General features: G+C 37.0%; 1 protein-coding gene across 1 annotated transcript in view; it reads left to right on the top strand.

Moving 5' to 3' along the window:
* GRK5 (G protein-coupled receptor kinase 5) overlaps positions 1-23451 on the top strand; it is a 1993659-nt gene extending 1970208 nt beyond the window's left edge. The window contains exons 15-16 of the mRNA XM_044056079.1: positions 16543-16674; positions 22449-23451. Of these exons, the coding sequence (XP_043912014.1) occupies positions 16543-16674; positions 22449-22547 (231 nt within the window). The 3' untranslated portion in view covers positions 22548-23451. The remainder of the gene's footprint in view (positions 1-16542; positions 16675-22448) is intronic.
* Positions 23452-26449: the final 2998 nt, after the last annotated feature.

The raw sequence follows: 26449 nt of genomic DNA, 5'->3' as shown, positions 1-26449 counted from the left end.
GTATTAGCTGGTAGATGGTCACATAGGGTATTTGAGAGTGTGTTAGAGTATTTCTGGGATTCTGATACCAAGATCCAGTCTAAGGGTGCTCCTAGGTGATTATTATTTTCCATTCTGGTAGGGGTAGTGATGAGCTCTGTAAAGCCATGAAGGTTAATTCTATTTATTGGGAGTCAGTGATGAGAGTTTGCCAACTGATATTTAAATCTCCCATAATAATAGTAGCATTGCTTATATTTGTGGTGGTCTAGGAAAGGAAGTTTTCTAATGTTGAAATATTTTGGCCAGGGGGTATATAAACTACTGCAATACATATTTGTTTAGACTTGTTTAGTTGTAAGAATATAAAGGAAATGTCTGCATTAGTAAAGGAAGGAACTGGTTTTGAGAGGGGGGAGATGGCATATTGTTGCAGTAGATTTGTGCTACACCAGCTGCTTTTTTATGAGTACTGTCATTTCTTGGAATGTTGTATCCTGGAGGAACTTTTTCAGTTTCTTGAATATGTGGCTTTAACCAAGTTTCAGTGACTGCTACTACATCTGGAGAGTATTGTGAGAGCTGTGACGCCTCACCACTAGACTAGTAATCAAGGAGCCTCAATCCTCACCAATGGCAACAGTGGGGGACATACACTGGGTGGATAACAAGTACACACACTCAGTATTTCCAGATTCAGCTCTCTGCATCAAGTGCAATTTCCCTTAAGAGCACATAGAGATCACAGTCATTCTGGGGCTGGTTTCTTCCTCTTTCTTCAGATCCCCAATAAGACTTCCCCCTGGCACAGCTATAGAGTTGAGATCTCAGATAAGTAGCCAAGCCAAGACATTCAGCAACCTTTCTGTCCAACTAGTGCTTCTTGTCCCTGCCCAAGTAGCTCACACACACACACACACACACACACACACACACACACACACACACACACACACACTCTTTTAGGGTTTATTTATATACACACACACACACACACACACACACACACACACACACACACACACACACACACACACACACACACACACCTGGGAAAGGCTGGAGCAGGTTTACTAGCTATGCCCCCTTTTGCCCAGACTGTAAAATAGTTATACCAAAAAAAAGAAAGAGTTACTTAGTCACCCTGTTTTGGGATGGACTATGTCTTTTAAACCAGTGGGCTCTTTCCCTTGTGGCAATTGTAGTGTATGTGGAAGGATTAGGAACATTTCCAATACTTTTATTAATGGCTGGAGGTTTGAGTCCCAAGGCAGATTTAACTGTCATTCATGTGGTGGTGTTTACATTTTGGGTTCTGGGTGCAATGTGGTCCAGTGGTACATTGGGCAAACCAAAAGGAGAGCATCTGGCAGATATTAGGAAGGGCAACATAAATAGCCCGGTTGCTTATCACTTTCTGAAGGAACATTTTGGTGATGAGGAATCTTTATTTTTTAGTATTTTGGCACAACCTATGGTATATGATAGAGGTAATTTTGTGAAGAAATTAAACCTACTTGAAACCACATTTATTTTTAATTATGGCACTCTCTCTCCTAGGGGTCTTAATCAGGAAGTTATATTAAATTTTTAGTCATGATTTTGTCATTTTTAACATTGTGTGGATGTTTTGGGGTGGGATTATGTGTACAATATATGTTTTTGGGTGTGTGTGGTTTATTTCAGTGGCACTTGCTCACTTTAAAATACTATGGGTATTTAAATACTAACTGTTAATTGATTCATTGAGCTAATGAATGTGATTATTTATTCTATTGTGTGAGCTGTGACGACTCACCATTAGACCAGTAATCAAGGAGCCTCAATCTTCACCACTGGCAACAGAGGGGTACATACACTGGGAGGATAACAAGTACACACACACACACACACACACACACACAGTGTTTCCAGATGCAGCTATCTGCATCAAGTGCAGTTTCCCGTAAGAGCACACAGAGACCACAGTCAGTCTGGGGCTAGCTTCTCCTTCTTTCCCCAGATCCCCAAAAAACTCCCAACTGGTATAGCTGTAGAGTTGATATCTCAGCTGAGTGGCCAAGCCAAGACCTCCAGCACCCAATCTGTCCAACCAGTGCTTTGTGTCCCTGCCCAAGTAGCTAACACACACACTCCTTGAGGTTTGATTTGTACATACATACACATTTGGGAAAGGCTGTCACAGGTGTACTAGCTATGTCCCCTTTTGGCTAGACTATAAGGTAGTTATCACTGCACCAGCCAACTCCTTATCAGCTACTTTAAGGCCCTTAATAAAGGGTGTCCAATCTTACTGTGTAATGTTACTATTAATACAAATGGTAGTTTCACCAAGAGCAAGGCTATTAGGAGTAGCCTACACAGTGTCACCAAATAAATATGCAAGTACTCTCAGAACTTAAATATCTCTACACAGATCAGCCACAATGAAAAGTTTAAATATATTTAATAATAAATAAAAGAACAAGGCAATGCTAAATATATATTCACAGTGACATCAGAGTTCAAAATCACAGGAAATATTTAAAACAATATTGTATGACAGTCTCAAATAAAGAAAGAAAAATATCTAAGTTTCACTACATTCCTGACTGAATCTAAGAGAATTACTATACTCTAGTTTACTTACTTAAGAGCAAGGCAAATGTGGTGAAAGGATCTTCTAGTTTTTGTCAGGTCAAAGACAGAATACAGAATGCTGTGTCTCTCTAAGAGACTTCTTAAATTAATATCTGAAATATTACTGCTGAGATATCTTGCAGAATGACACCATTTCTTGTCATCTTACTATATCCCAGGTGAAACCCCCACTGTTGGAAGCTAGCAGTATGTAGCATCTACCTGTGAAAATATGTAGACCTCAGATCTTTTGCAGATGCTGGAAATCATAAAACAGTTGTAGTAATTAGTTCACTTGGTAGACAATGCAGAAAGCTTCTCAGCACAGACCTGTGTCTCTTGCTGACATAAAGTAATTTAATTTCAGCTATTTTTCTGAATTTAACCTCCTGTATTCCAGCTTCCACTGTTAAAATATATACATTTGAACAGTTACAATAGTGCATGTACATTTCTGTTCTCTTTCAGCAGGTCACACTGTGGATACATTTCAAGCACAACCACTCTGCAAAATTTCTTCTCAACACAAATATCTCTACAAACCTAGTTTAATATACACATGACATACAGTTCTTGTACATCTATAACACAAACATCTTATATAAATCATACTGATGTTTTCAAATGACATATATTTATAAAATTCCAGATAGCTGTGCTGGCAGTATTTCCCTTTGTCATATGATCCATGAGTGAAAGTCATTAATTTTATTACAGATATTGCCTCCATTTATTGTTATAAGAAGCATATTTTTACAGGGGTGAGAATGAGAAAATGTAGTTGACTGTGCAGGTCCAGGGTATGAATATCTACAGATTGGGAAAGTTTGAGGAGGTGGTTAATGAGATGGTAAAGGAATGTAGTATTGGTAGTAGGTTTGGTGACTATGTGAGGAAATTGGTTAAGTTTGCTGGGGGAGGAAAGAATTGAATTTTATTGAGGTGAATATGGTTATATTCAATTAGGCTGGCACGTATATGAGAGAAGCAATCTATGTGCACAGTCAGAGGTATGGCCTGAGTAGAAGTTTTTATAGATGGATGAGTTAGATGGCATTTGAGGGATGTGAGTTGTATGAGTATACTTAAATGATTTGATTAGAGATAACATGAACATAGTAGAGTGTAAGGGAAAAGGCATATTGTGTTATAGGATATGTGTGCTGATTATGGAAGTAGTGAGAGTAGAAAGAGGGGGAAAGAGTTTCAAGTAGTTGTGGAAGAGGTTAAAATGGAAAAGGATTAAGTTGTGTTTGAGGCTATATTTTAAATAGAGTGTGTGTAGGGTAGTAATTACTATTCCGTATGTCTTGAAAGACAATACAGTGGTACAGCGGTGGCGAAAACGTTGTTCTTCAAATAAAGAGCGTTAATTTTAAGTCCTTTGGCTTCGTGGGACTGGATTTCTTTTCATTCCATATGTCTTAATAGTGTGAGATAAGAAGATTGTGTTCTAATTGGATATTGATGGTGAGGAGTTATAGTCCATGTAAGACCATGTGTATTGTACTGTGCACCGTTCTTACAGGGAGAAGCAGGTCACATATTTGTATGGGTACATAGAATGGTTAAGCAGGATGGTAAATGGATCATAGGGCATGGTGTGGAAAGAGAGGATTAAGGAACTTCCTTTTTACTCCAAAAAAAGTTAGAATGAAATCAGTATATAAAGCATTATTGGAGAAGTCTGATGAGAGTAAAGCTGGATTGTAATGACAGAGCAGTAGGGGATGTGAATATTAGATTAATAGACCCCAGTTCAAACTTAACATTAACAAGAATGTTTTCAATGAGAAAGTGGTAGAGGGGTGGAATAAGCTCCAAGAACTGAAGTTAGAGGTAACACAACTGGAACTTATGCAAAGCTCTGGATACCTGAATATAAAAAATTAGCTATTCCTCAGACTGATTGATCAGGTCTATATTATATGTTTGAAGTCTGAAAACTTCGAATCTCATATGATCGACTCCATATGAGCGAAGTTTTCAAAACATTGAACATAGAATATAAACAAACTAAAAATAAAGAAACCTACCTGAATGCTCTGTGCAGGGGAGCAAGCCCCCCCACACCCCTGCTACTTAAATATACCAACTCCGAGATCGCACTTCATTGAAGCGAAGGGAAATATTCCCTACGGCGATCTCTGTTGTAACGTTCAATGTTTTGAAAACTTTGCTCATGTGATGTTGATCATATAAAATTCGAAGTTTTCGAACTTGCAATATAGACTCGAGTGATCATCTAAATCAGCAACCTCCTACTGCCATTATTTTATGATATGATATGCTCATGTATTTCTCTCATTTTATACTTGCTAAATAAAGAAATTCATGTGGCAGATGTCCTGCTATACTGGAGATGCTGTAATGAAATTCTAAAAAATAACTCCACTGCTGTGATTATCCCATTATTATTGTCTCAATACAAATTATTTAAAATCATCATGATACTTTTTCTTATTCAAATATCTCTTCATTTAAAGTGCCTTTTGTTTCTGTCTAGTGAGAAGGAATACAGGTTAAAAATAAAATAAAATCAGTGTTAGAAAATGAAAGAAAACTAATTAAAAAGTGTTCTTACAGTGAGGTCTTCTAATACTACTTGTTTTATTCTGTTGCACCAAGCAGCTCAGGAAACGTCTGCAGCCAGTTGTCCTTCTTTGCTACAAGGCCTTTGGAAAAATACTAAAAGAATGACCAAGTTCCCTGATTATGCTACATTTAGCACCCCATTTCATAGCTCTTCCCTTACATTGCAGACAGCAATTCAGCTAGAACAACATTTTTGTTGTGTTTCTGTCTAGTAATTAGGGAGTTTAGTTAGCTACATACTAGCAGGGAATGTAGATCGTTGTGTTGCAACATACTGGCATGGGACAGTGATAGCTGTGGTTGTCTCTGCACAGTACTGTTGTGCACTGATCTGGTGCTGTCATGTAGGTTACTCTGCTGAAACCAGTGGGGATGACACTAGTGCTGCCAAGGTAAATAGTGCACAATTTGGGGTTAGTCAGCTCTTTAGCAGGGGAGGAGGTGGTTAGTTCACAGTTGAGATGGATTATGCAAAGTGACTTGCGCAATAATCTTCCATTACATTGTTGGGTTTATGAACCAAAAAGGACATGTGTGCTATGTGATGCATTCTGTGACACACAATGTGTGCTATGTGCTGCATTCTGTGACACACAATGTGTGCTGTGTGCTGCATTCTGTGACATACAATGTGTGCTATGTGCTGCATTCTGTGACACACAATCTGTGCTCTGTGCTACAGTCTGTGACACACATTGTGTGATATGTGCCGCAGTCTGTGATGCACAATGCGTGCTGTGTGCTGCAGTCTGTGACACACATTGTGTGTTATATCCTGCATTCTGTGGCACACACTATGTGCTATGTGCTGCATTCTGTGACACACACTGCCCTGCATGGTAGCATAGGAGATTTTATGAATGTGGCCCATAGGTTAATGTCTATATCTGGTTGCCATCAAAAATCTATCTAGCCTTTTTCTGAGCATGTTCTTCATGATATTGCCTGCTAGTGCAGTCAGACTTTTTGGTGTGCAGTTCACAGGATTATGTTTTCATTCTCCTTGTCTTACAGTAATTTAGACTCTCACTTAGCTCGGTGGTGGGACATCTTAGTACTTATGCAATTTTTTTAGGTCCTTAATCCCTGATTATTGGTTCAACTCTTAGGGGTGTGCTATCAATGTGATAGTTACCAGTGGTGAATGACTTCCCAAAGGATACTGTTATGCATTTTTTGCATTTAGTTTTAGTCAATGGTTATTTGTCTGTCTCAGCCCTTCTTGAAGAATATTAGAGTCTGTGGGGGATTCTGTGACTGCCCCAATTTGCAATTGTCTGGAAATTTGGTCAGCCCAAGGCCCTTGACATTGACATTAACTTTGACTTGAGAAAAGTAAATGCCAAAAAGGAGCAGTCCCAGGACCAATACTTGAGGGACTCTGCTTATGACTGGCCTCTATGTAGAGGTGGACTCCCCAGTTATAATTTTCTGGGTCCTGTCTGTGATCCAGCTGGCTATCCACTGGGTGACATAAGGGTTTATACTTAACCTCTTGAGTTAGTCAACAATGCCCATGTGGGTTATTGTGTCAAATGCCTTGGCCAGGTCAAGGTAGGCAGTGTGAACCATTTTGCCCTCATCCATTGCTTTGGTGACCTTCTCAAAGAAGTCCACCAGGATGAGTAGGCATGACTTGCCCTTGATGAAACCAAATTGGGTTGGATCCAGTGTCTGGAGGTTTCCTATATTACTATTGATCATTTCAGTGATAAATCTGTATATAGCTTTGCATATAACACTAGTGAGACTTACGGGTCTGTAGTTGGCTCACGTTTGTGTAGAGGGACGACTGTTCCTGTTCTCCATTCATTAGGTGTGGTCTGTTTGGAGGCTATGGTTAAATTAGAAGGCATCTTGGGATATTGTCTGGGGCCATCGATGCACTGTTCTTGGCCTTAGAGAGAACATTGATTACTTGTTTCCTAGTGAAGTAGGAGGATTTGTATTTGATGGTATTTCATGAGGGGAGGTTGAGGGGGAGAGAAGGGTAAACTTAGAGATGAATTTGTCTGCCAGTAGGTTTGCTATATATTCTGGCTTTTTAGTTTCTTCAAGTCTTTTGAGTTTCTAACACCATGACATGAATGGACATTCATTCCTAAGTCAACATACGATTACAGTTCATGAAATTAGTATTGTTTTAATCTTTGTCAGCCAGAAGTGCTCCTTACAGCACCCACAATGTGCCCAGTAATGACTCCTTCTGCAACTCATACTGAGGTACATGTATAGGCAGTATATCTAAATACGATTGTAGATTCTTTTTTATAAGACCTGTTGCTACTACTACTATCGGAACTGTCTAGGTATCTTTCTGCCACATTGCTCTGCTCTCATTTCTGCCTCCAAATCCTGATAATTTATGACTTTGTGTTTCTCGGTATGCAAGACACTTAGTCACTGGGTGTAGCGATTTCAGTGATCAGTGCTACTTTTGTCGTCTTTTCATGGACCACTATGTCTGGTTTCTCACATCTGTCTTTTGAACTGTTGGTAATGGCTGGTCCCACATGATGTAGACATCTTCATTTTCTATGATACTTTGTGGCTTATGTTTCCAGTATTTTTCAGTCACTTCAATGCCATAATGTTTGCACAATCCCCAGTGCAACAGTCTTGCCACATTATTATGCCTTTCAGTATACAGTCCTTCTGCCATTAGTATGTCACAGCCAGCAACAAGGTGTGTAACTGTTTCTAATTCTGTTTTGCAAAACCTACATTTGTCTGTTTCTCCCACATGTTCAATGGACTTTGTAAATCAGCGTATATGTAGCCCACTATCTTGGCCAACAGTATTAATCTTTTATCTTTCCGTTTGAATTTGCCTCTCCTTAACCATTCCTGCATTCGATCCTGATCAGCATGAGGTTCTTCCAGAAGTTTTCTGTACTTGCAAGTGTATTTATGCATTTTCCACATTTCTTGCCTTTTCATCTGATCCTTCACCTTATATTATTTCTTTTTTTTTTTTTGGCACAATCAGTTGCTGCCTGATTTTTATCTACTTCTGGTTTGATTTCATTTCCCGCTTGATGTCAATATGCTTCTGCTAGACTAAGCAGGGAAGTCATCTTAGATTTTTTCCTCCTCATGTTTCAAAACTTTCATTAAATTTGAGTCTTGTGGGGTCAGCAGATGTGTGTGCAGCTCCATGAGTGCAGATCTGTATATGTAATAAATTTCAAGGAGACCCATACCTCCTTCTTCAGAATGGAGAATATATAACTTTGGTATGCACTGATTTTTATAAATCATTTGATGAGCATGAAGCATCCTTCTTGTTTTCCTATCTAATCTGTCCAACAGCTTTTGGAGCCAATCAGTCACTCCAGAACTGTAAGTTAGGACAGGAAGTGCAAATTGGTTTATAGCCTGAATTTTGTTCCTAGATGTCAATGCTGTTTTCAGGATTAATTTGTCTTCTAAATTATTCCTTACTAAATTTTATTTGCATCTGTTCATGTTTTATTGTTGATCCTTCATCAATTCCCAAGTATTTATACACTCCATCTTGCTCAAGTTGTTTATTTCACATTCTTGTCCCAAACTGATGTTTTTTGGTGCTGTAGCTTTCCTGCTTTAAAGGTTGCTTTTGCGCATTTATCAAGACCAAATGACATGCTTATATCATATGAAAAAGTTTTGACTACTTGCAGTTGTGCTTTCAGTTGCCCATTTGATGAGATATACAGTTTTAAATCATCAACAAAGAAAAGATGAGAAGTTTTTACACATTGTTGTTTTCTAGGAGCCAAATTATAGCATGACCTAATATGTTAAGTAGACAACTTAATGGCTTAAGGGCAAGGCAGAATAGCAGCGGTGACAGAGAGTCACTCTGGAATATCCCCCTTTGAATTTATATCTCTGGAATAATAATTTGTCCTTTACCATGGCTTAATTGCAAAGTGGTCTGTCACTGTTTCATGGTCACTGTAATGTAACTGATCAGTGTAGGGTGTATCTTATACATTTTTAAGCAATCTTTTATCCATGAATGTAGGATACTGTCAAATGCTTTTTTGTAGTCAATCCATGCCATAGTTAGATTCTTCCCCTTTTTACAGTTCTCCATTATTACTTTATTTAGCAAGAAATGATCATTTGTTCCATATGACTTTCTCTTATTATCCTTTTGTTCTATTGCCATAATCAAATTTTCTTCTAAATGACTATAAACTCTGTCAGCATCAGTTCCGGTGTATAGTTTATATGTCATCGGAAGGCAAGGTAGTGGTCTGTAATTTTTAGGATAACTTGCAGAATCACTAGTAGGAGAATTGTTTTTCCTGTTGTTAACCAGGTTGGTGTCTGTTTGGGATGCACATATAAATAGTTCTTACTCATGGCTAAATCTTCCTGCAAAGATGTTAATACTTTTAGCTAGAAGTTAGGTACTGCATCTGGGCCTGGGGTTTTCCAGCTAAAGGCTTTTCTTAACTTTATTTCAATCTCTCTGGCCATTACTTCATTCTATTTCATATTGTGTATGTTTGAATTTCTTATTCTTTCTTTTACTACTTCTATCCATTTAGCATCTTTGTTATGTTCCACAGGGTCTTAATAGATATTTCTCCAAAGTCTGTTTATTCTTTTTTGAATGGACTTTCAATTCCTTTTGCCTCATTTCCCAGTTCTTTATAGAACTTTTTTGGGTCATCAGTAAATTGCTTATTTTGTACTTTTCCTTTATATTTATCTGTGTATCTTCTAAGTTTTTCTGACTGTGCTGAGATTTTTAGTTTGTTATTTGCAATAGTACAAGATAGATCCTGATTGGTTGTAATACTGTGCATTGCTTTTATCACGTCTATGTTTCTTAGTACTTTTGTTGATCTGTTCCCTCTTCTATACTCTTCTAACAGTGACACTTCTTGTCTTGACTGCTTTATAGTTATCTCTGTTCGATACTTCCATGATGATATTCAATTTCTCCCCTTCCTTTCCCTCACTACTCTTTGTTCTTGTGCTGCGCAGTAATATATTCTGTTTACTTCTCTTATATTGCATGAATCAGTATGGACAGTCCTTATTACTGTATTCATTTGTTTTATCAGACTTCTGACTTTTGGGGTTTTATTGACCTTCTGCAGTGTCTTTCTTTCATTGATCTTAGTATGCCTGTCTATCTGTATTAAATCATACAACTCTTCTTTTAGCTGATTTTCTTCTAAACTGAGGGCACATTGTTTGTTCTCCTTTTCCTACAAGCATTCTGTAGAAAGTTCTATAGCATCTTCCTGTAGCACATTCTCTTCAGTTTCATCCTGTGCCATCCGTTGTTCTGTCATATGGGGATTCACTGGCCTATCACTCCTCAGCATTGACTGCATCAGAGTTGCCACAGTTTCCTGCTCCTTCCCTTGCTGTCCAGCTTCTAGGGAACATTTATACTGGTTTCCTGTGAAAGGCTCCAAAATATCTTCATATGGCAGCTGACCATTTGCTTCCTGTTCCACTGGTTTCTCCTTAAGTTGAATGTCCATTGCTCTAACCTGCTGTGGTGCTTTCTGAATTAGAGTTTATTCACTGAATCCTTCACTTCACAGGTACTCCATAACCTCAGTTTCTATTTCTTTAACTTCTCTATTACTAATCTTCTTCCTCTTTGTCTTCTTATTTTTTTGTCTTGTAAAGTTTTCCATGTCTGGATTCCTTTTTCTGTATTTCTCTTCAAATATCTTTGGTGCCGGCCTTTTTGTATTGATTAGTTTTTCTTTCTCCTTTGCATAAATATTACATCATATTAAATCTCTTTTTCTTTCCCATGTCCAGCTTTCATCTTCAGATGTCTCCTGATCTTCCTGTTTCTCCTTACTTTGGGGACTTGTTCCATCATGCTGTGTTAGGGCTACTACACCAAATCCTTCACTTCGTAGGCATTCCATAACTTCATCTTCTATTTTTTAACCTCTACTTTACTAATCTTCTTTTCTGCATTCCCTCTTTGTGATATTATTTCTTTTATTGTGAAATGTTCCATATCTGGATGCCTTTGCCTGTATTTCTCTTTGAATATCTTTGGGGATGCCTTTTTTATATTGATTAATTTGGCTTTCAACTTTGCCTAAATATTGCACCATATCAAATCTCCTTTTCTTTCCCATGTCTATATTTCTTTTTTATACTTTTCAAAAATCTCTAGGTTTCGTTGTTTATATTTTCACACTTGCTCAGATGCTTCTTTTTCCAAACAGATCAAAGTTTCTTGGTTTATATAATGTTTTCCACAAATCTGTTGTATTAGTGAACACAAATTTTTAGTTGAAGCTTCTGACAGTTTTTCTTGTGGAAGTACTTTCTTTCCTCTAATTTCTCTCATAATCTTTTTGTATATCTTGTGTCTGGAAATTCTGGGCTTTTTGCATAATAGTGACAATACATAATTTATTTCTTATCCTCAATAGTCCACACTATCATTTTTATGGCTCTCTTTTGGCTTAATAGTTTTTGTGGACTGCTACTTCCTTCTACAACAAGGGGGGCATCGTCCACCTGGTCTTGGCCTGGTCCAATTGTGGGAATGTTTCTGGGTTTTAAGGATTCTGCACTGTCATTTTTTTCCAGTCCTGGCACCAGTGCACCTATAAGGATTGGGCACTTTTTTATCCTGGGTCTCGATATCTTTTTTTAAAATTTTTGACCTACTTTTTTTCCATGATATATGCTGTATAAAATACAGTCTATATATTAGTGTCATCTTGGTGAGATTTTTTGAAAAACAGGGTCCATCTCGTGAAGGTACTCACCAAGACTTGAGGATGAATTCAATTTCAGCAATACTACTCTCCTTTGCTTGCTGACTTATCATCTCTCCAGTCAGACCCCACTACTGGCTCAGTATAGATAGCTGCATTAACAATGAGCTCTGCACACAATTGTGTAATGCCTTTGAGGTTACAAACAGCTAAAAAATGCCTTGTGGTCGTCCTTAGCCTGGGAATCCAAATTGACCTCACATTTGCTTTTGTTAGATTTTATTTTTCCTTTGAGTAGTTTGATGAAGGTGCCTTTATCCTGCTAGGTGCTACACCTCCTAATTTTTGCCATAATTTTCTTCCTCCTGCTGTAGGGCTGATTGATGTTGTGATTCTACCGGATTCACTTTAGAAGCTCAAAATACTGAAAAGTCGAAATTCAGTATTTCGAACCCATAAAGTGGAATCCTGAAAAGAGCGAAAGCTCAGAAGCACGAATTTCAAAACCCCGAATACCAGAGGTTTTGAATTTCGTGCTTCTGAGATTCCACTATGGTTATGGATTCAGGTAAGTGTGTGTGTGTGTGTGTGTGTGTGTGTGTGTGTGTGTGTGTGTGTGTGTGTGTGTGTATGTGTTAAGGATTTCGGGTAGAGGCTGTGGTGTGTGTTAGTGTGTTTTTGCTGCTGTGATGTGTGTGTGCAAGCAGAATGTAGCTTGTGTGGTGGTGGTGTGTGTGTGCGTTTGTGTGTAGTGCAACCTCGGAGTTAGAATATTTAAGTGGGGGTGTGGGGGGTGCAGGTGTGGGGGGTGCAGCCCCCCATGGGGTGCAGGGGGGCTTGCCCCTCTGTTTTTATGTAGTAGAGAGCTTGCGTTTGTATGTGGGGAGGATGGTGTGTGTGTGTGTGTGTGTGTGTGTGTGTGTGTGTGTGTGTGTGTGTGTGTGCAGTAGTAGTGTGAAATTCAAAATCTCCAGTGTACGAGATTTTGAATTTCGCACTTCTGAGTTTTCTATGTTTCAAAAATTCGACTTTATAGCTTCGAAATACTGAATTTCGACATTTCAGTACTTCGAGAATATGAAGTGAATCCAATTCTACCAGGGTTTTTTTTTTTGCGTTAGCTCTATACTAATCCTTGGTGGGTACAGATGCCTCTATGCAGTCATTAACATGTTTGTATGGGGTTTCAGTGAACAGTTCCGTATAGACAGCAGTGCTGTTGGGGTTTATGGGGGCTTTAAATTTTTCTAGGTTGTCACTTAATAGTAGGAAATTAGCCTTAGAGTAGTTTCGGAACATTCTAGGGTTAGCTGGGGTTCTGGGTTTTTATTTTACTTCAAAGGAGACAGTTTTGCATCCAACCTTATTAGAAAAGACATTATACTAGGGGTTGTGCAGCACTCTCCCATATTAGTGAGAACCTGATCCAGTATTTTTGCACTCCTGCTCATCATATTGACAGTCTGGTCCAGGGGGTTTGTGTTTACAAAATCCTGGAATCTCTGTGCCTGCATGTTTGGTGTTGTAAATGATTCTCCATCTTCCATCGTTTTTTCCTTTAAACAGTACAGTATCCTGAATTTTACATTTCACGTGGTTTATCTTGTATGATGCTGAGTGCCCACTTTGTCAGTTTCTTCACTTCTCTCATTTCCTAACATACCTTAGATGTTAGTATATTCCTCTCAGTTTTGATGGGATTTAAGTGTCCCTTTTACTCTTATAATGTTCACCACTTCATCTCTCTAACCCTTCCTGGACAGGCTTTTCATCCTTTCCAGATAGCATGCAGGTTATTTGAGTTATGGTTAAGTAGCTATTCACCAGTTTTCTTCATCCCATCCTCTATAATTGATAAGATACTTATTGAATTTTCTTTTTCTTCATTCACCCTTTCAGCTGCCTCAGTTGGCTTCTTTTGTTTGTGCTCTTATTTGTGTGATTGATTCCTTCCCTAACATGGATCTCCTTCATCCTTTCTTCTGTTTCCTAATCCTGTATCCAGAGACTTTCATATCTCATTTCTTCTTGTTTGTCATCCACATCCCCATTACTGACCCCTAACCGCCTTTGCTGTTGCAATGATCACGTAAAGTTTGCTAGTTTTCATTCCAAGGTCCCTTGTATGGCTCAGAATTATTACTTTTTGTTTTGTAATTTAGCTTGCTTTCTCAGTCATTCCTCTTCTGTTTCAACTTGGTCAGTTATTTTTTTTCCACTTCCCCTTCTACCTCTGTTAAACAGTTGTAGGGTTGTGAGCAACCTTTCAGCCTGTCCCCTTGATATGTGACAGAGTCTGTCTTGCTGTCAAAGCAAGTCTTCGTTATTAGATGTCCTCCCCCAGTCTCCTCTTAGCTCATGCATCTCCTGTTTCTTCCTCACCCAGCTTTTGAAACTGGTTTGTTCTGACCGTCTTCGGCCTGCTGGCATTGGACATGAATATAACCAGTGAGAAACCCACCATGATCCCCACCATCTTACATTTGGCTTCTACCTCCCTTTTCCTTCTGATTTCTTCACCCATGGTCCTCTTTGCTAAATCATTGCTGTTTACATGGACTGCTGTGTGTAAACATTTTATGCCATTCATGCCTATGTTAGCTGCAGATGCTACCTGGTTTGCTGTGGCTAGCAACAGGCTAGAGATTGTCTGCATGTCCATAGGCTCCTTCCCTTGAAATTCTCATCTGAATCCTTGAATAACTGACTCCCCTACTACCAGTACATTTCCCACTTTTCACGGTTTACTGTCCAGGAGCATCACCTAGCATAGTCCTTTTTGGCTCCCTTCCAAAATGAACTTTATTCCTGATGTCCCTCTGTGTCTTCTGTCTTTCTCGAGAATTCCCATCTCCCTTGCTGTCTTCCATGTTTTGTCTTCTGTATTAACTCAGCCCTTCACAGCTTGATCTCCAGTTATCATTCCCTTCTTAGCCTTCTCCTTCGATCCTTTGGGCTCTTTCCCACAGCTTGATCTCCAGTTATCATTCCCTTCTTAGCCTTCTCCTTCGATCCTTTGGGCTCTTTCCCACAGCTTGATCTCCAGTTATAATTCCCTTCTTAGCCTTCTCCTTCGATCCTTTGGGCTCTTTCCTTTTCTCTTTTATGTTATTCTTCTTCTTTTCTGAACTGTGCTGCAGTCTTTCTGAAGAAATGCCCATGCCTGCAGCATCCTGCATTGTGGGAGATCAAACATTACAAACATCTTCTCTGCATTGTCAGCTCAGTGGTTATCCATATTACTTGGCAGCAATTGCAGTGTAGCTACTTTCATAAAGGAAACTAAATGCAGGAATTCTTTCAGTCTTTTCCCCGTCTACTCCGTCATCTAACTGCCTGCCTCAGTCACCAAGAGGTGGATGCTTGTATTGGTTAGCATAAGGTATTAGGACTGTGTAAATTAAGGGGTTTTCACAAACTGCTTACATCAGAAACGTTTGTCCATTGATTTGTAACCTGTAGCATAATATTATTTCTGTAAGAGTGAATTTAAAATGTCAGTCTGTTTGCAGTTTTGCAATGTATGTATATTTGTGTGTGTGTGTGTGTGTGTGTGTGTGTGTGTGTGTGTGTGTGTGTGTGTGTGTGTGTTTGTGTGTGTGTGTGTATATATATATATATATATATATATATATATATATATTTTTTTTTTTTTTTTGGGTGGGTATACATTACTTTCTTCAGGGACTGCATTAATTATGACTATAATAAAAACTAAGTGAACAAATTCAGAAGTAAATAATGACAGACAAGCTCTGTATCCTTTTCTGTCTGACTCTGTCTGTGTCTGTCTGTCTCTCTCTCTCTTTCTGTTTTTGTATCCAGGGCCTGATTCAGAAAGTTCTTTGCTTAGCCACAAGGTTCATTTGTGGATTAGTGCAGTACCAAATGGCCAGTCGTGATTCACTAAGTTTGGATTACTATGTTCAGCCAGCTTGTTGTGCCAAGTGACTGAGGTACCCCCTAGGCACGATTCACAAAATAGCAACAGCAACAATGACTTGCACTTGCAAATCAGCATTGTACATCCAGTCTCTTTGTGCACTGCTTCATCAGTTTCCACGAAGGGCAAACAAAATGCATATAATGGCAGGAGCTGCTCTTTGCAGGTGCAGCAACTTGCAGCCTCTCAAACCATTCATTTCATTTTATTATAAAGTAAGAAATGCATCCTGGCTTTGTGCTGAGCTTCTCACTCTGCCATTCCTCTTGACTCATGTCATTGCAGTATCTGCTTGTTGGGGGACATTGGCATGTTTAGTGATGGCATTAAGCCATGCTGCAGGTTTTTGCAGTACACATAACTCCCTAATTAATTGCTAATTGCATTTGAGAACTCCATTTGTACCCCCCTCCCATTTTTGAGTCTCTGGCTTTAAGTCAGCATTAACATTGCGGCTCAGTAAGAGCCATCCCTGAGCTGCGTTGCTGAGTTTGTGAATCCAGTTGTTAGTCTTTAGATAAATGATGATTTGTTAAGAACATTTATGTAGAAATAAGTTGCTAGTTTTAAAGATCTAGTTTAATATGCACAGTTGTAAAACCAATGCACAGAGCAGACTGAGAGTCTTGATTGTTTCATAAGTGTGATTGCTGCATAAGTTACAAAGTTTTGTTTGCAGTAACACTGTACTATTTTTTTAAGATGATAGAAACTGAATGTTTCAAAGAATTAAATGTGTTTGGACCAAACAATACACTTCCACCTGACCTGGACAGAAGTTACACTCCTGAGCCACCAAAAAAAGGATTATTGCACAGAATTTTTAAGCGACAGGTGAGACCGCTTGTTAACTTTCCCTGACATAAGTATTAGTATGTATTGAACAAAAACATGTTTTGCAATAATGCAACAGTTAATGTGGTAATTTATGTTGCATAGCTAAATGTTTTAATATCAGAGGTACAATGTGAGTAAGGTAAAGAAAATTATAAAATTCTGATTAACTTAGGAAGAGTGTATAACAGGTTCTACTATGAAGCACCTTCTTCCTAAAAGTTGACATTCCAAAAGAACAAAAAAAAATGCACAAAACTGAAAAGGGCAAAAAAAAATCCTTTTTTGTTTTGTTTTTAAGCAGGGGGCAAGCTTAATTAGAAATTACTCCAGCAATGATTTCCTGTTGGAAAACGTATTTGGTATTATGCTGCTTGTCTTTTTTTTTTCCCCTGCAGGCTCCTGACGCTCAGGTAATTTCACTTGGAACGTGTGTAGGGAAGTCTGCAGAACCAACTATTTTAAAAAGTACAGGGCTCTAATCAAGTTGAATGAATGTCATGTGAGCATTTAAGTGTAACGGGAAAATCAACAGCTGGCATCAGAATTGTGTAGTAAATAAGCTAGAATAAGACAGAAGTATCAGGTAAATCAGAATACCATATAAGTATGTTTAATTACATATATATAGCTTTGGATAGTGAAAAATGATCACTGTCTCATCTTATTTATCATAAAAGACTCTCTTTGCTTACCTGTTCTATATGAAATGATAGTGGCAGATGAAGTTCAATAGAACAAATAAAACAGAGAAAATGATCTGAAACACATTATTAAAAACATTGTGCCTATAACTGTCCTTTATAGAACAATGAAACTGCATATTGGTTTCAGTACAAATCATCATGGCAATTTTGTATCAGGATTACAACAAAGTTGTTTATAAAACTGTTTTCTATTTGTGCTTCAAAAATTACATTGTGTTATGAATAGTATTACATTTTAAATGTTACAGATTTATTTCTTAAATCGGTTCATTGGTGGTTTTGAGTTACACATTTGTATCCCATTTGTTAAATAAATAAGAAAATGTTGTTCAACTGTTCTGATGAAGTTTTTGATTTAAGACAAAAACACTCAGCAGTTGACATAATACATTTCAGTTTCTGTGCATGTGTAAGTCCATAACAAGTTGTTTGTTTTTAAATTGTAATAGGCTTCATGTAGTACTTTTTTCACACAGCAGTAACCTGTTTTCCAGTGAATATCTTTTTTTCTGTACATCACATATCTTTATCTTAATTTATTCTCACAGGTTTGGTAGAAATACACACATATCCACACCCAAAAACTATACCGATAAGTAAAGATAGAAAAATACCTAGATATAGATATAGCACTAGTTATCTATGGCCTGGTGTGTACTAAATGCACTTGCTATTCATGGTTTATTTTTATAGTGTATTTTTTTTTTTATTGGGGGTTGATTTTTGTTGTTGTAGTCATTTTTCCTGAAGTAAGATTCTGTATGCTTTTTGGTTTTCATTTTTTTACCTGAATAGGGTTGAGTTACAGTGACTGGTAATGTGCACAAAATATTGTTAAATGTTTACTGACATACACAGACTGGTGATATGTCAGTTGATGACTTGCAAAGAATATAGATAGACCAAAATATCTATACTGTGCACCAGATGAATATTTTCATCACACCAATATCAGTTTCAATTGTTAGAATAGATAAAAAATATCTGTATGTATATATATATATATATATATATATATATATATATATATATATATATATGTATGTTATACACACACGTATGGGGGTCTGGTATAATACATGAAATATCTTGCAATGCAGATTTAGAAAAAACAAAATCTCAACACTGTCTGCCAGATATGTGATTTCACTACATCCATATTAGTGCCTTTTTTTAGGTGGTTGAAATGTGTGTTCGTCACACAGAAAAAATGCCAGTACAGCTGACTGAAATCAGCTGATCCCACATTCTTGCTTTTTTTCTGTGTGAGATCTCAGACAGTGGAAACTGGGTAATTTACCTTTCCCCCACTCTAGTTCAGTCTTGGAGCTGGGGTATATAATTAGCAGGGGACGTGGGGGAATGATGGAAAGACTGAGCATTTTTGCTCAAACTTTTCAGTTTTGTGTATATGAGTATACAACAAAGTGTCATATGTGTGTGTGTGTGTGTATATGTGTGTGTGTGTGTGTGTGTGTGTGTGTGTGTGTGTGTGTGTGTGTGTGTGTGTGTGTGTGTGTGTGTATATATATATATATATATATATATATATGGGTCTACTTTGAAACATCTAAAACCCATAACATCTAATTGCATAACATTGAGACCAGAACATCTAAAACCCATAACATTGAATTTCATAACATCTAACACAACACATCACAAGAAAATAACATCCCCTGCACATATAATGACACCAAACTACCAAACACACTTTTTACTATGTAAATTAAATATACCAATTCCAAGATCACACTACAGTGGGAAAAAGTTAATTTCCTAACCCCACTGTATCAAGCTCCCCTGCAGAAACGTAGTAAAAAATGTGTTTGGCAGTTTGGTGTTATTATATGTGGAGGGGATGTTATTTTCATGTGATTTGTAGTGTTAGATGTTATGAAATCCAATGTTATGGGTTTTAGACATTTTGGGTTTTAGATGTTCTGGTCTCAATGTTATGAAATTAGATGTTATGGGTTTTAGATGTTCTGAAGGGGACCCATATATATATATATATATATATATATATATATATATATATATATATATATATATATATATATATATATATCTTTATGTATTTTATTAAACATGTACTGTTTTGGGCGCAAGTCTTTGGACAGTTGTTGAAGCTAAGAGTCATGATCTAAATTTCTTAATCCTCCAGTAGAAGGTCATTTGTGTATCATGCTATGCAGACCACTGTGTATTCCATTTAGACATTTTTTTTATAGTTTTTCTGTTAGAGTAGTATTTCCCATTAACGTGGTTGGGCTACATGAATTGCCTGGATTTCTGCTGAGTTAAGACTTATGGGACTTTGTACAGAATTTTTGAATGGAAGATATTATGAATAATTTTCTCCTGTAGATGCACAGACAGTTGTAGTATGTGTTCATCTGTTTGATAAATTTTAGTAGCTTAGAGGGGAACTGTATTAGTATTTGTTGGTGTTGTAGCAGTGGAGGCTGGTGACTTCAAAGCATGGGAGAGGCTGCATGAAACAACTGAATAGGTAGGGCTAATTTGAATGAGGTGGGGCTCTATTATGACAGGTCGATGACCATTACCAATGGTCAAACAACAGGTGGCCTCAGGAGCCACTCATAATAGCCATTTCATGGACTATATATATCTCATCCCTTAAACTTCTATCCTATAAACACAACTAAGACTCCCCTGGAATAACTGTGGAAGAAGTAACTGATTTAAGTGGAGGTCTGAGGCCCTCACTACAAGTCCCAATGTGTTGCATGCTCTGAAGTGCATCTTAGAAGCTTTATTTTTACAACCATTTTGTCCAATGGTGATCTAAAAAATCATAAGTAAGGGATGAAATTCAGTGTTTTTTCCAAGCACAAATACGTTGTATCTAATGCTTAATGTTCATTGCAAATAAAACAGTATTTCCCAATAAACTGGGATGACAAATGCTTCCAAGGATATAATAATCCTATCTAGGAATTGTGCCTGCCTTCCCATCCTTCCAACAAAAAAAATAGAAAGATAGTTATCCTCTTTGTGGCCCTCTGGTGTTAGATTGAGATAAAACTAAAATCACAAATGACCAGAAGCAAACATTTTATATCTTACAGTCTGGAGAAACCAGGGCACCTCAATAAAACCTACCTGCAGAGAGGGAGTACATACAAACACCATGCAGAAGGAATCATAGCCAAAAACTCAACCAAAGAACCATGCGCTGTGAGATGGCAATTGATCAGTTGTTATCACACATATCCTGCCCATACTACCACAGGCAGTAACTTGCTCTAAACATTGATGATTGTGATGGAAAGAAGTGGCGGGCTTGTTTTTGACTGGGCATTACATGTACATTAACACCCTGCTGGAGATATTCGCTGTCCAGTCAGAAAGGCAGCACACAGGTCCCCGATTCTCTAAAGTTGTGTATGCATGTTGTGGGACTTAAACTAGGCCCCCTGCATCAAAGGTCTACCTGCTCTACCACTAATCTCTTGGAACAGCTGAGACGTGATCATGATCTGAAGTTTTAAGTCTTCCTTTAAATATATATATATATATATATATATATATATATATATATATATAATGCAATTCACACATAAGTGGTTCTACTAGATTTTGACCAGGACATGTGCTTCTAAAAAAAGCTTCCAAACTGATAAATCCGTTTGGCTGAATTCTGGTTCATTGCGTTTGTTAGGGTACTCCTTCATTTCCCTTCTTAGTCTGGTTGTTTGTAAATCAGGTGAGGAAAGAAGGCGCTCCTGTGCATAAGCTTTGTTTAGCATGGAAAAAGGGGTCTCTGGACCGTTCCTCTTACTGGTTAAAAAAAAACCTATAAATCTGTAACTGGATTTTTATTGGCATGTTTATGTATATGTGGCTGCATTTTAGTCGCGCGTTTATTTTTGAGTAGTTGATTAAGAAGCAAGCCTGTTTTAGTTAGTAATGGCGTTTTCTGATTGTCTAGTTGTATAAATTAATTTCTAACCCTTTAGTCTATGGGATTAGTTTAGATGGCAATTGTTTTAAGGGGTTGTGTTTTTGGCTCTTCTGTATGCATTATGTTTTTTTGCTAACATTGAAGTAAAATGTGAATGTCTTTCAGTTATTTTTTTTAATTGTTTTGTTTAGTGTTAAACTAAATGTAGGTTTGAATTTACTGGGTTTAAGTCGGGTATGATTTTCAGGGGTGTCAGTGTGTCCTTTCTGCATGCATTGTACATTTTACATTGTAATGACTGGGGAATTCAGTCTATATTTATGTTTATTTTTATTTCTAATTGAATTAACAAAATTAAGCTAAGATATAGGTAAATTTAAGATATACTTTCAGGCCAGAAGGTAGAGTGCAGCTTATCCTAAGCCAGATACAAAAGAGAGTTTGTGGTTCTACTGTGAGCACAAACTAATTTAAGTATAGCAGCTTTTTATACTTCAGCACAATAGCTAATGTTGTCATCATGTTTACATGTCTGGCTAGCTGTCTTTTGTGTTTATAATGTGTGTGCACATGTGTATGTTTGTGAGTCAGACGCACAATGGTTTTTGCTGAATGACAACATTTGGACTCCTAGTTTGATTCTCCTGTGGGCTGCCTTTTATATCAAGTTTGCATGTCCACCCCTTGTTCACATGTGCTTCTGCTGGGCTCTCATGTTTCTCTCCAAAACCCAGAGGTATACTTGTATGTTGCTTGCTAATGCTACATTGGCCTTAACTGTGCATGAAAGTGACTGCATGTGCACCATGATTATCTGACATTTGTCTAACACCCGTTACTTGCTGTGATAGGCCACACTCCCATTACCCGGAATTTATTCTAAAAAGTTATAGAAATGAATAGATCAGTAAATGTATATGATTGTGTGTGTATATATATATATATATATATATATATATATATATATATATATATATATATATATATATACGTGTGTGTGTGTGTGTGTGTGTGTGTGTGTATATTTGTATATGTGTGTGTGTGTGTGTGTGTGTGTGTATAGATATACTAAGCACTTTTTTTCTCGTTTATGAAAAAGGTTGTACCATTTAAAATGTATCTCTTGACTTTTTTAGCATCAGAATGATTCAAGCAGTCCTTCAAGTTCAAGGACAGATTCCAGCAACCATGTGAATTCTAATCATGTGACTTCAAACTCTACTGACAGCAGCTAGTATCAGCTCTGCCTTGCATCATCTCCTGTTCGAAGTCTGTCCTTTAGAGCTTCTGATGACAAGAGGGGCATCAGTTACTGATCATGTGTCTCTCCAAATAATGGAGATTTTTCCATCCATTCCTCAAAGTGGAGCCTCTCGTGTTTTTGAAGACACTTCCGCTCAGGTGCATCTTGGAGGTGGCACTCAAAATTTTAGAATTTGAGTCTCCTTAGAACATTGCAATAGAAAATCTATGAACATGACTACTTGCACGTATTTAAAATAGCACTGTAACAGAACAGAATTTTTGTCTTTATTAATATTATAAAAAAAGGATATTTTGTAAATTCTCTATTGTCTCAGTTTACATTTTGTACATTTGTATTTAACTGAAAGTTAGAATTTGGGGTGTATATTTTCAGTGTAGCAGCTGCAAAGCCATGTGTTATATAAGTGACATACATTTTATTATATTTTTATGAAATGTGATTTAAAAACTTCCAGAGCCTCAAACTTTCAACCATTTTTTAAGCAACAGCTAAAATTAATTCATAATTCACTATTTTGGTTTACTTTTTATACTTTGCAATTTTGCTATAATTTCTGATTTTTTTCCTTTCAAAAATTTTATTTATAGCAATGTTACACAAACCTTTGTTACTGCTATTTTACTGAGAGGAAAATCATGTTTGTCTGTGAAATTTCTCATTAATGGGTAAAACTCCTTTGTATGTAAGGTCATAGCATTTCCCTTTGCATCATATAGATACATACAGATGATACAAATTGGGACCAGTACAGTTACAGTACATATATTTTACTGTCATATGACTTTGCAACAGTTTCACAATGTTATCTACTCTATTTTCTGCTTATAAAATCCAAAATGACTAAATTAAATTAGAAACATTTATTTAAAGCGTATGATAGTTGGTTGTGAAGTGAATATAATTTTCTTATTTTGTTGCAGTGACGAAATGAAAATTGATTTCAAATGTAAAATTCACATGCACCTCCATTTGGAGGAATTTAACAACAAATGTGGATTACTAACATACCAATTTTTAAAAAGCTGTAGTTCAGTTCTTAAAATATTTAAAAATCAAAGTATAGCAACAGTTGATACTACATATACACAAATTAGGATAATTGAATGCATCAAAGTGAATCAACTTTGCTGGTCTGTTTATGTTGTATTTTTATACTCAGATGGTCTACATCTGATTACAGACACTCAGTTTTTTTGCATTTCAGCCTACAATGGCCATTCACTGACATTCATTTCACTGAGACAGCAATACCCCAAAATGGATTGCTGACTTATAAATATGTTAGAATGGAGCTGATAATTTATAATAAAAGGACATATGAATGGCAAAGCCCCCACAATACTCTTGTATAGTACATTATTAGCTGGTTTGCTGATATATTTGGATGTCAGCAGTTTGAGTCCATCGATTGCCGTAGTGGCAAACTGACAGTAGGTGAGTGGCTGATGGAGATGTGACTGTCAGTATTGTTTTCCACAGGAAACTGTTAGTTATTATGGGTAAAATGCTTCCCTGCAAATTGATGGTTTAGAATTTAAATTAATATAAATATATATATGTACACTCACACACACACACACACACACACACATATATATATGTGTGTGTGTGTGTGTGTGTGTGTGTGTGTGTGTGTGTATGTATATATATATATATATATATATATATATATATATATATATATATATATATATATATATATATATATATCCAGTGGATATAAAAAAGTTTATACACCCCTGTTAAAATCCCAGGTTTTTGTGATATATAAAAAATTAGACCATAATAAATCATTTCAAAACTTTTCCCACCTTTAATGTGACCTATAACCTATACAATTCAATTGAAAAACAAACAAATCTATTAGGGGAACAGTATAAAAAATAAAAAAATGTACAATACTCTGGTTGCATAAGCGTGCACACTCTTAACTAATACTTTGTTGTGTGTGCACACCCTTAAACTAATACTTTGTTGAAGCATCTTTTGATTTAATTACAGCATTAATTTTTCTTGGGTAGGAGTCTATCAGCATAGAACATCTTCATTTGGCAATATTTGCCCACTCTTCCTTGCAAAAGTGCTCCAAATCTGTCAGATTGCAAGGGCATCTCTTGTGTACAGACCTCTTCAGATCACCCCACAGATCTTCTATTGGATTTAGGTCTGGGCTCTGGTTGGGCCATTCTAAAACCTTACTTTTCTTCTGGTGAAGCCATTCTTTTGTTGATTTGAATGTACGCTTGGGGTCATTGTCATGTTGAAAGGTGAAATTCCTCTTCATCTTCAGCTTTCTAGCAGACGCCTGAAGGTTTTGAGCCAAAAGTGACTGGTATTTGGAACTGTTAATAATTCCCTCTACCTTGACAAAAGCCCCAATTCCAGCTGAAGAAAAGCAACCCCAAAGCATGATACTGCCATCACCATGCTTCACCGTAGGAATGGTGTTCTTTTGGTAAAGCTAAGTGTTGTTTTTGCACCAAACTTACCTTTTGGAATTATGGCCAAAAAGTTCAACCTTGGTCTCATTAGACCATAACACATTTTCCCACATGCTTTGGAAGACGATGTATTGTTTTGCAAATTTTAGCTGGGCCTGGATATTTTTCTGCGTAAGAAAAGGTTTCCATCTTGCAACCCTACCCCATAGTCCAGACATATGGAGAATATGGGAGATTGTTGTCACATGTAGTACACAATCAGTACTTGCCAGAAATTCCTGCAGCTCCTTCTGTTTTGCTGTAGGTCTCTTGGCAGCCTCCCTGACCAGTTTTCGTCTTGTCTTTTTTTTTTTGGAATGTCACTGTTGCCCTATATTTTGTCCACTTTTTGATGACTGTCTTCACTGTGTTCCATGGTATATCCAATGCTGTGGAAATTTTTTTGTACCCATCTTCTGACTGATACCTTTCAACAATAAGATCCCTTTGATGCTTTGTAAGCTCTCTGCGAACCATGGCTTTTTCTGTAGCAGCCAACTGACTAAAATCCTACTAGGGCAGCAGAACTTTATTTGAGGTTAATCAGAGTCTCTTTAATTGATGGCAGGTGTGTACCTAAGAAGACTGAATGCTGTAATTAAATCAAAAGGTGCTTCAACAAAGTATTAGTTTAAGGGTGTGCACACACAACAAAGTATTAGTTTAAGGGTTTCTACACTTATGCAACCAGCGTATTGTACTTTTTTAGTTTTTATATTTTTCCCCTAACAGATATGTATTTTTTCAATTGAATTGTACATGTTATAGATCACATTAAAGGTGAGAAAAGTTTTGAAATGATTTATTGTGGTCTCATTTTTTATATCACAAAAACCTGGCATTTTAACAGGGGTGTGTAAACTTTTTATATCCGCTGTATGTCTATATATATATATATATATATATATATATATATATATATATATATATATATCTACATGAATCTACTTTTGAATCTCAAAAGACCATAATCCCAAAGTTCACAATATCGAGACGAACATAACTAAAACATAATACCCTGAAATCTACAATGCCAACTTTCAAAATATCGAAAAACTAAATACAAATACAGCCTTTCTCCTGACCCCATGAAAAATGACAACAACCAAACCAAAAAAACTACTAAGCTACATTTAAGCAGGGGGGCAAGCCCCCCCGTACCCCCCCGCTAATTATATATATCAACTCCAAGGTCACACTACACTTACATTGCACACTTTCAAAACCATACCTACGAGAAACACACATACCATACATCTACAAAAATCACCAGTAGCAAAACTAACACACACACATACTGTCACCTACCTACTGCAACCTACTCTTCAAGCTTCCCAACAACTTAAATAAAAATTTATCTGCCAAAGCCTTACACACTAGACACCTACCT

This window comes from Protopterus annectens, chromosome 14.part0 (genome assembly GCF_019279795.1).
Source record: "Protopterus annectens isolate FY-2018-M chromosome 14.part0, PAN1.0, whole genome shotgun sequence".
In the NCBI taxonomy this organism is placed as follows: domain Eukaryota; kingdom Metazoa; phylum Chordata; order Ceratodontiformes; family Protopteridae; genus Protopterus; species Protopterus annectens.
Note: the sequence above shows the minus strand (reverse complement) of the source record. Positions and strands in the feature narration are given on the sequence as shown.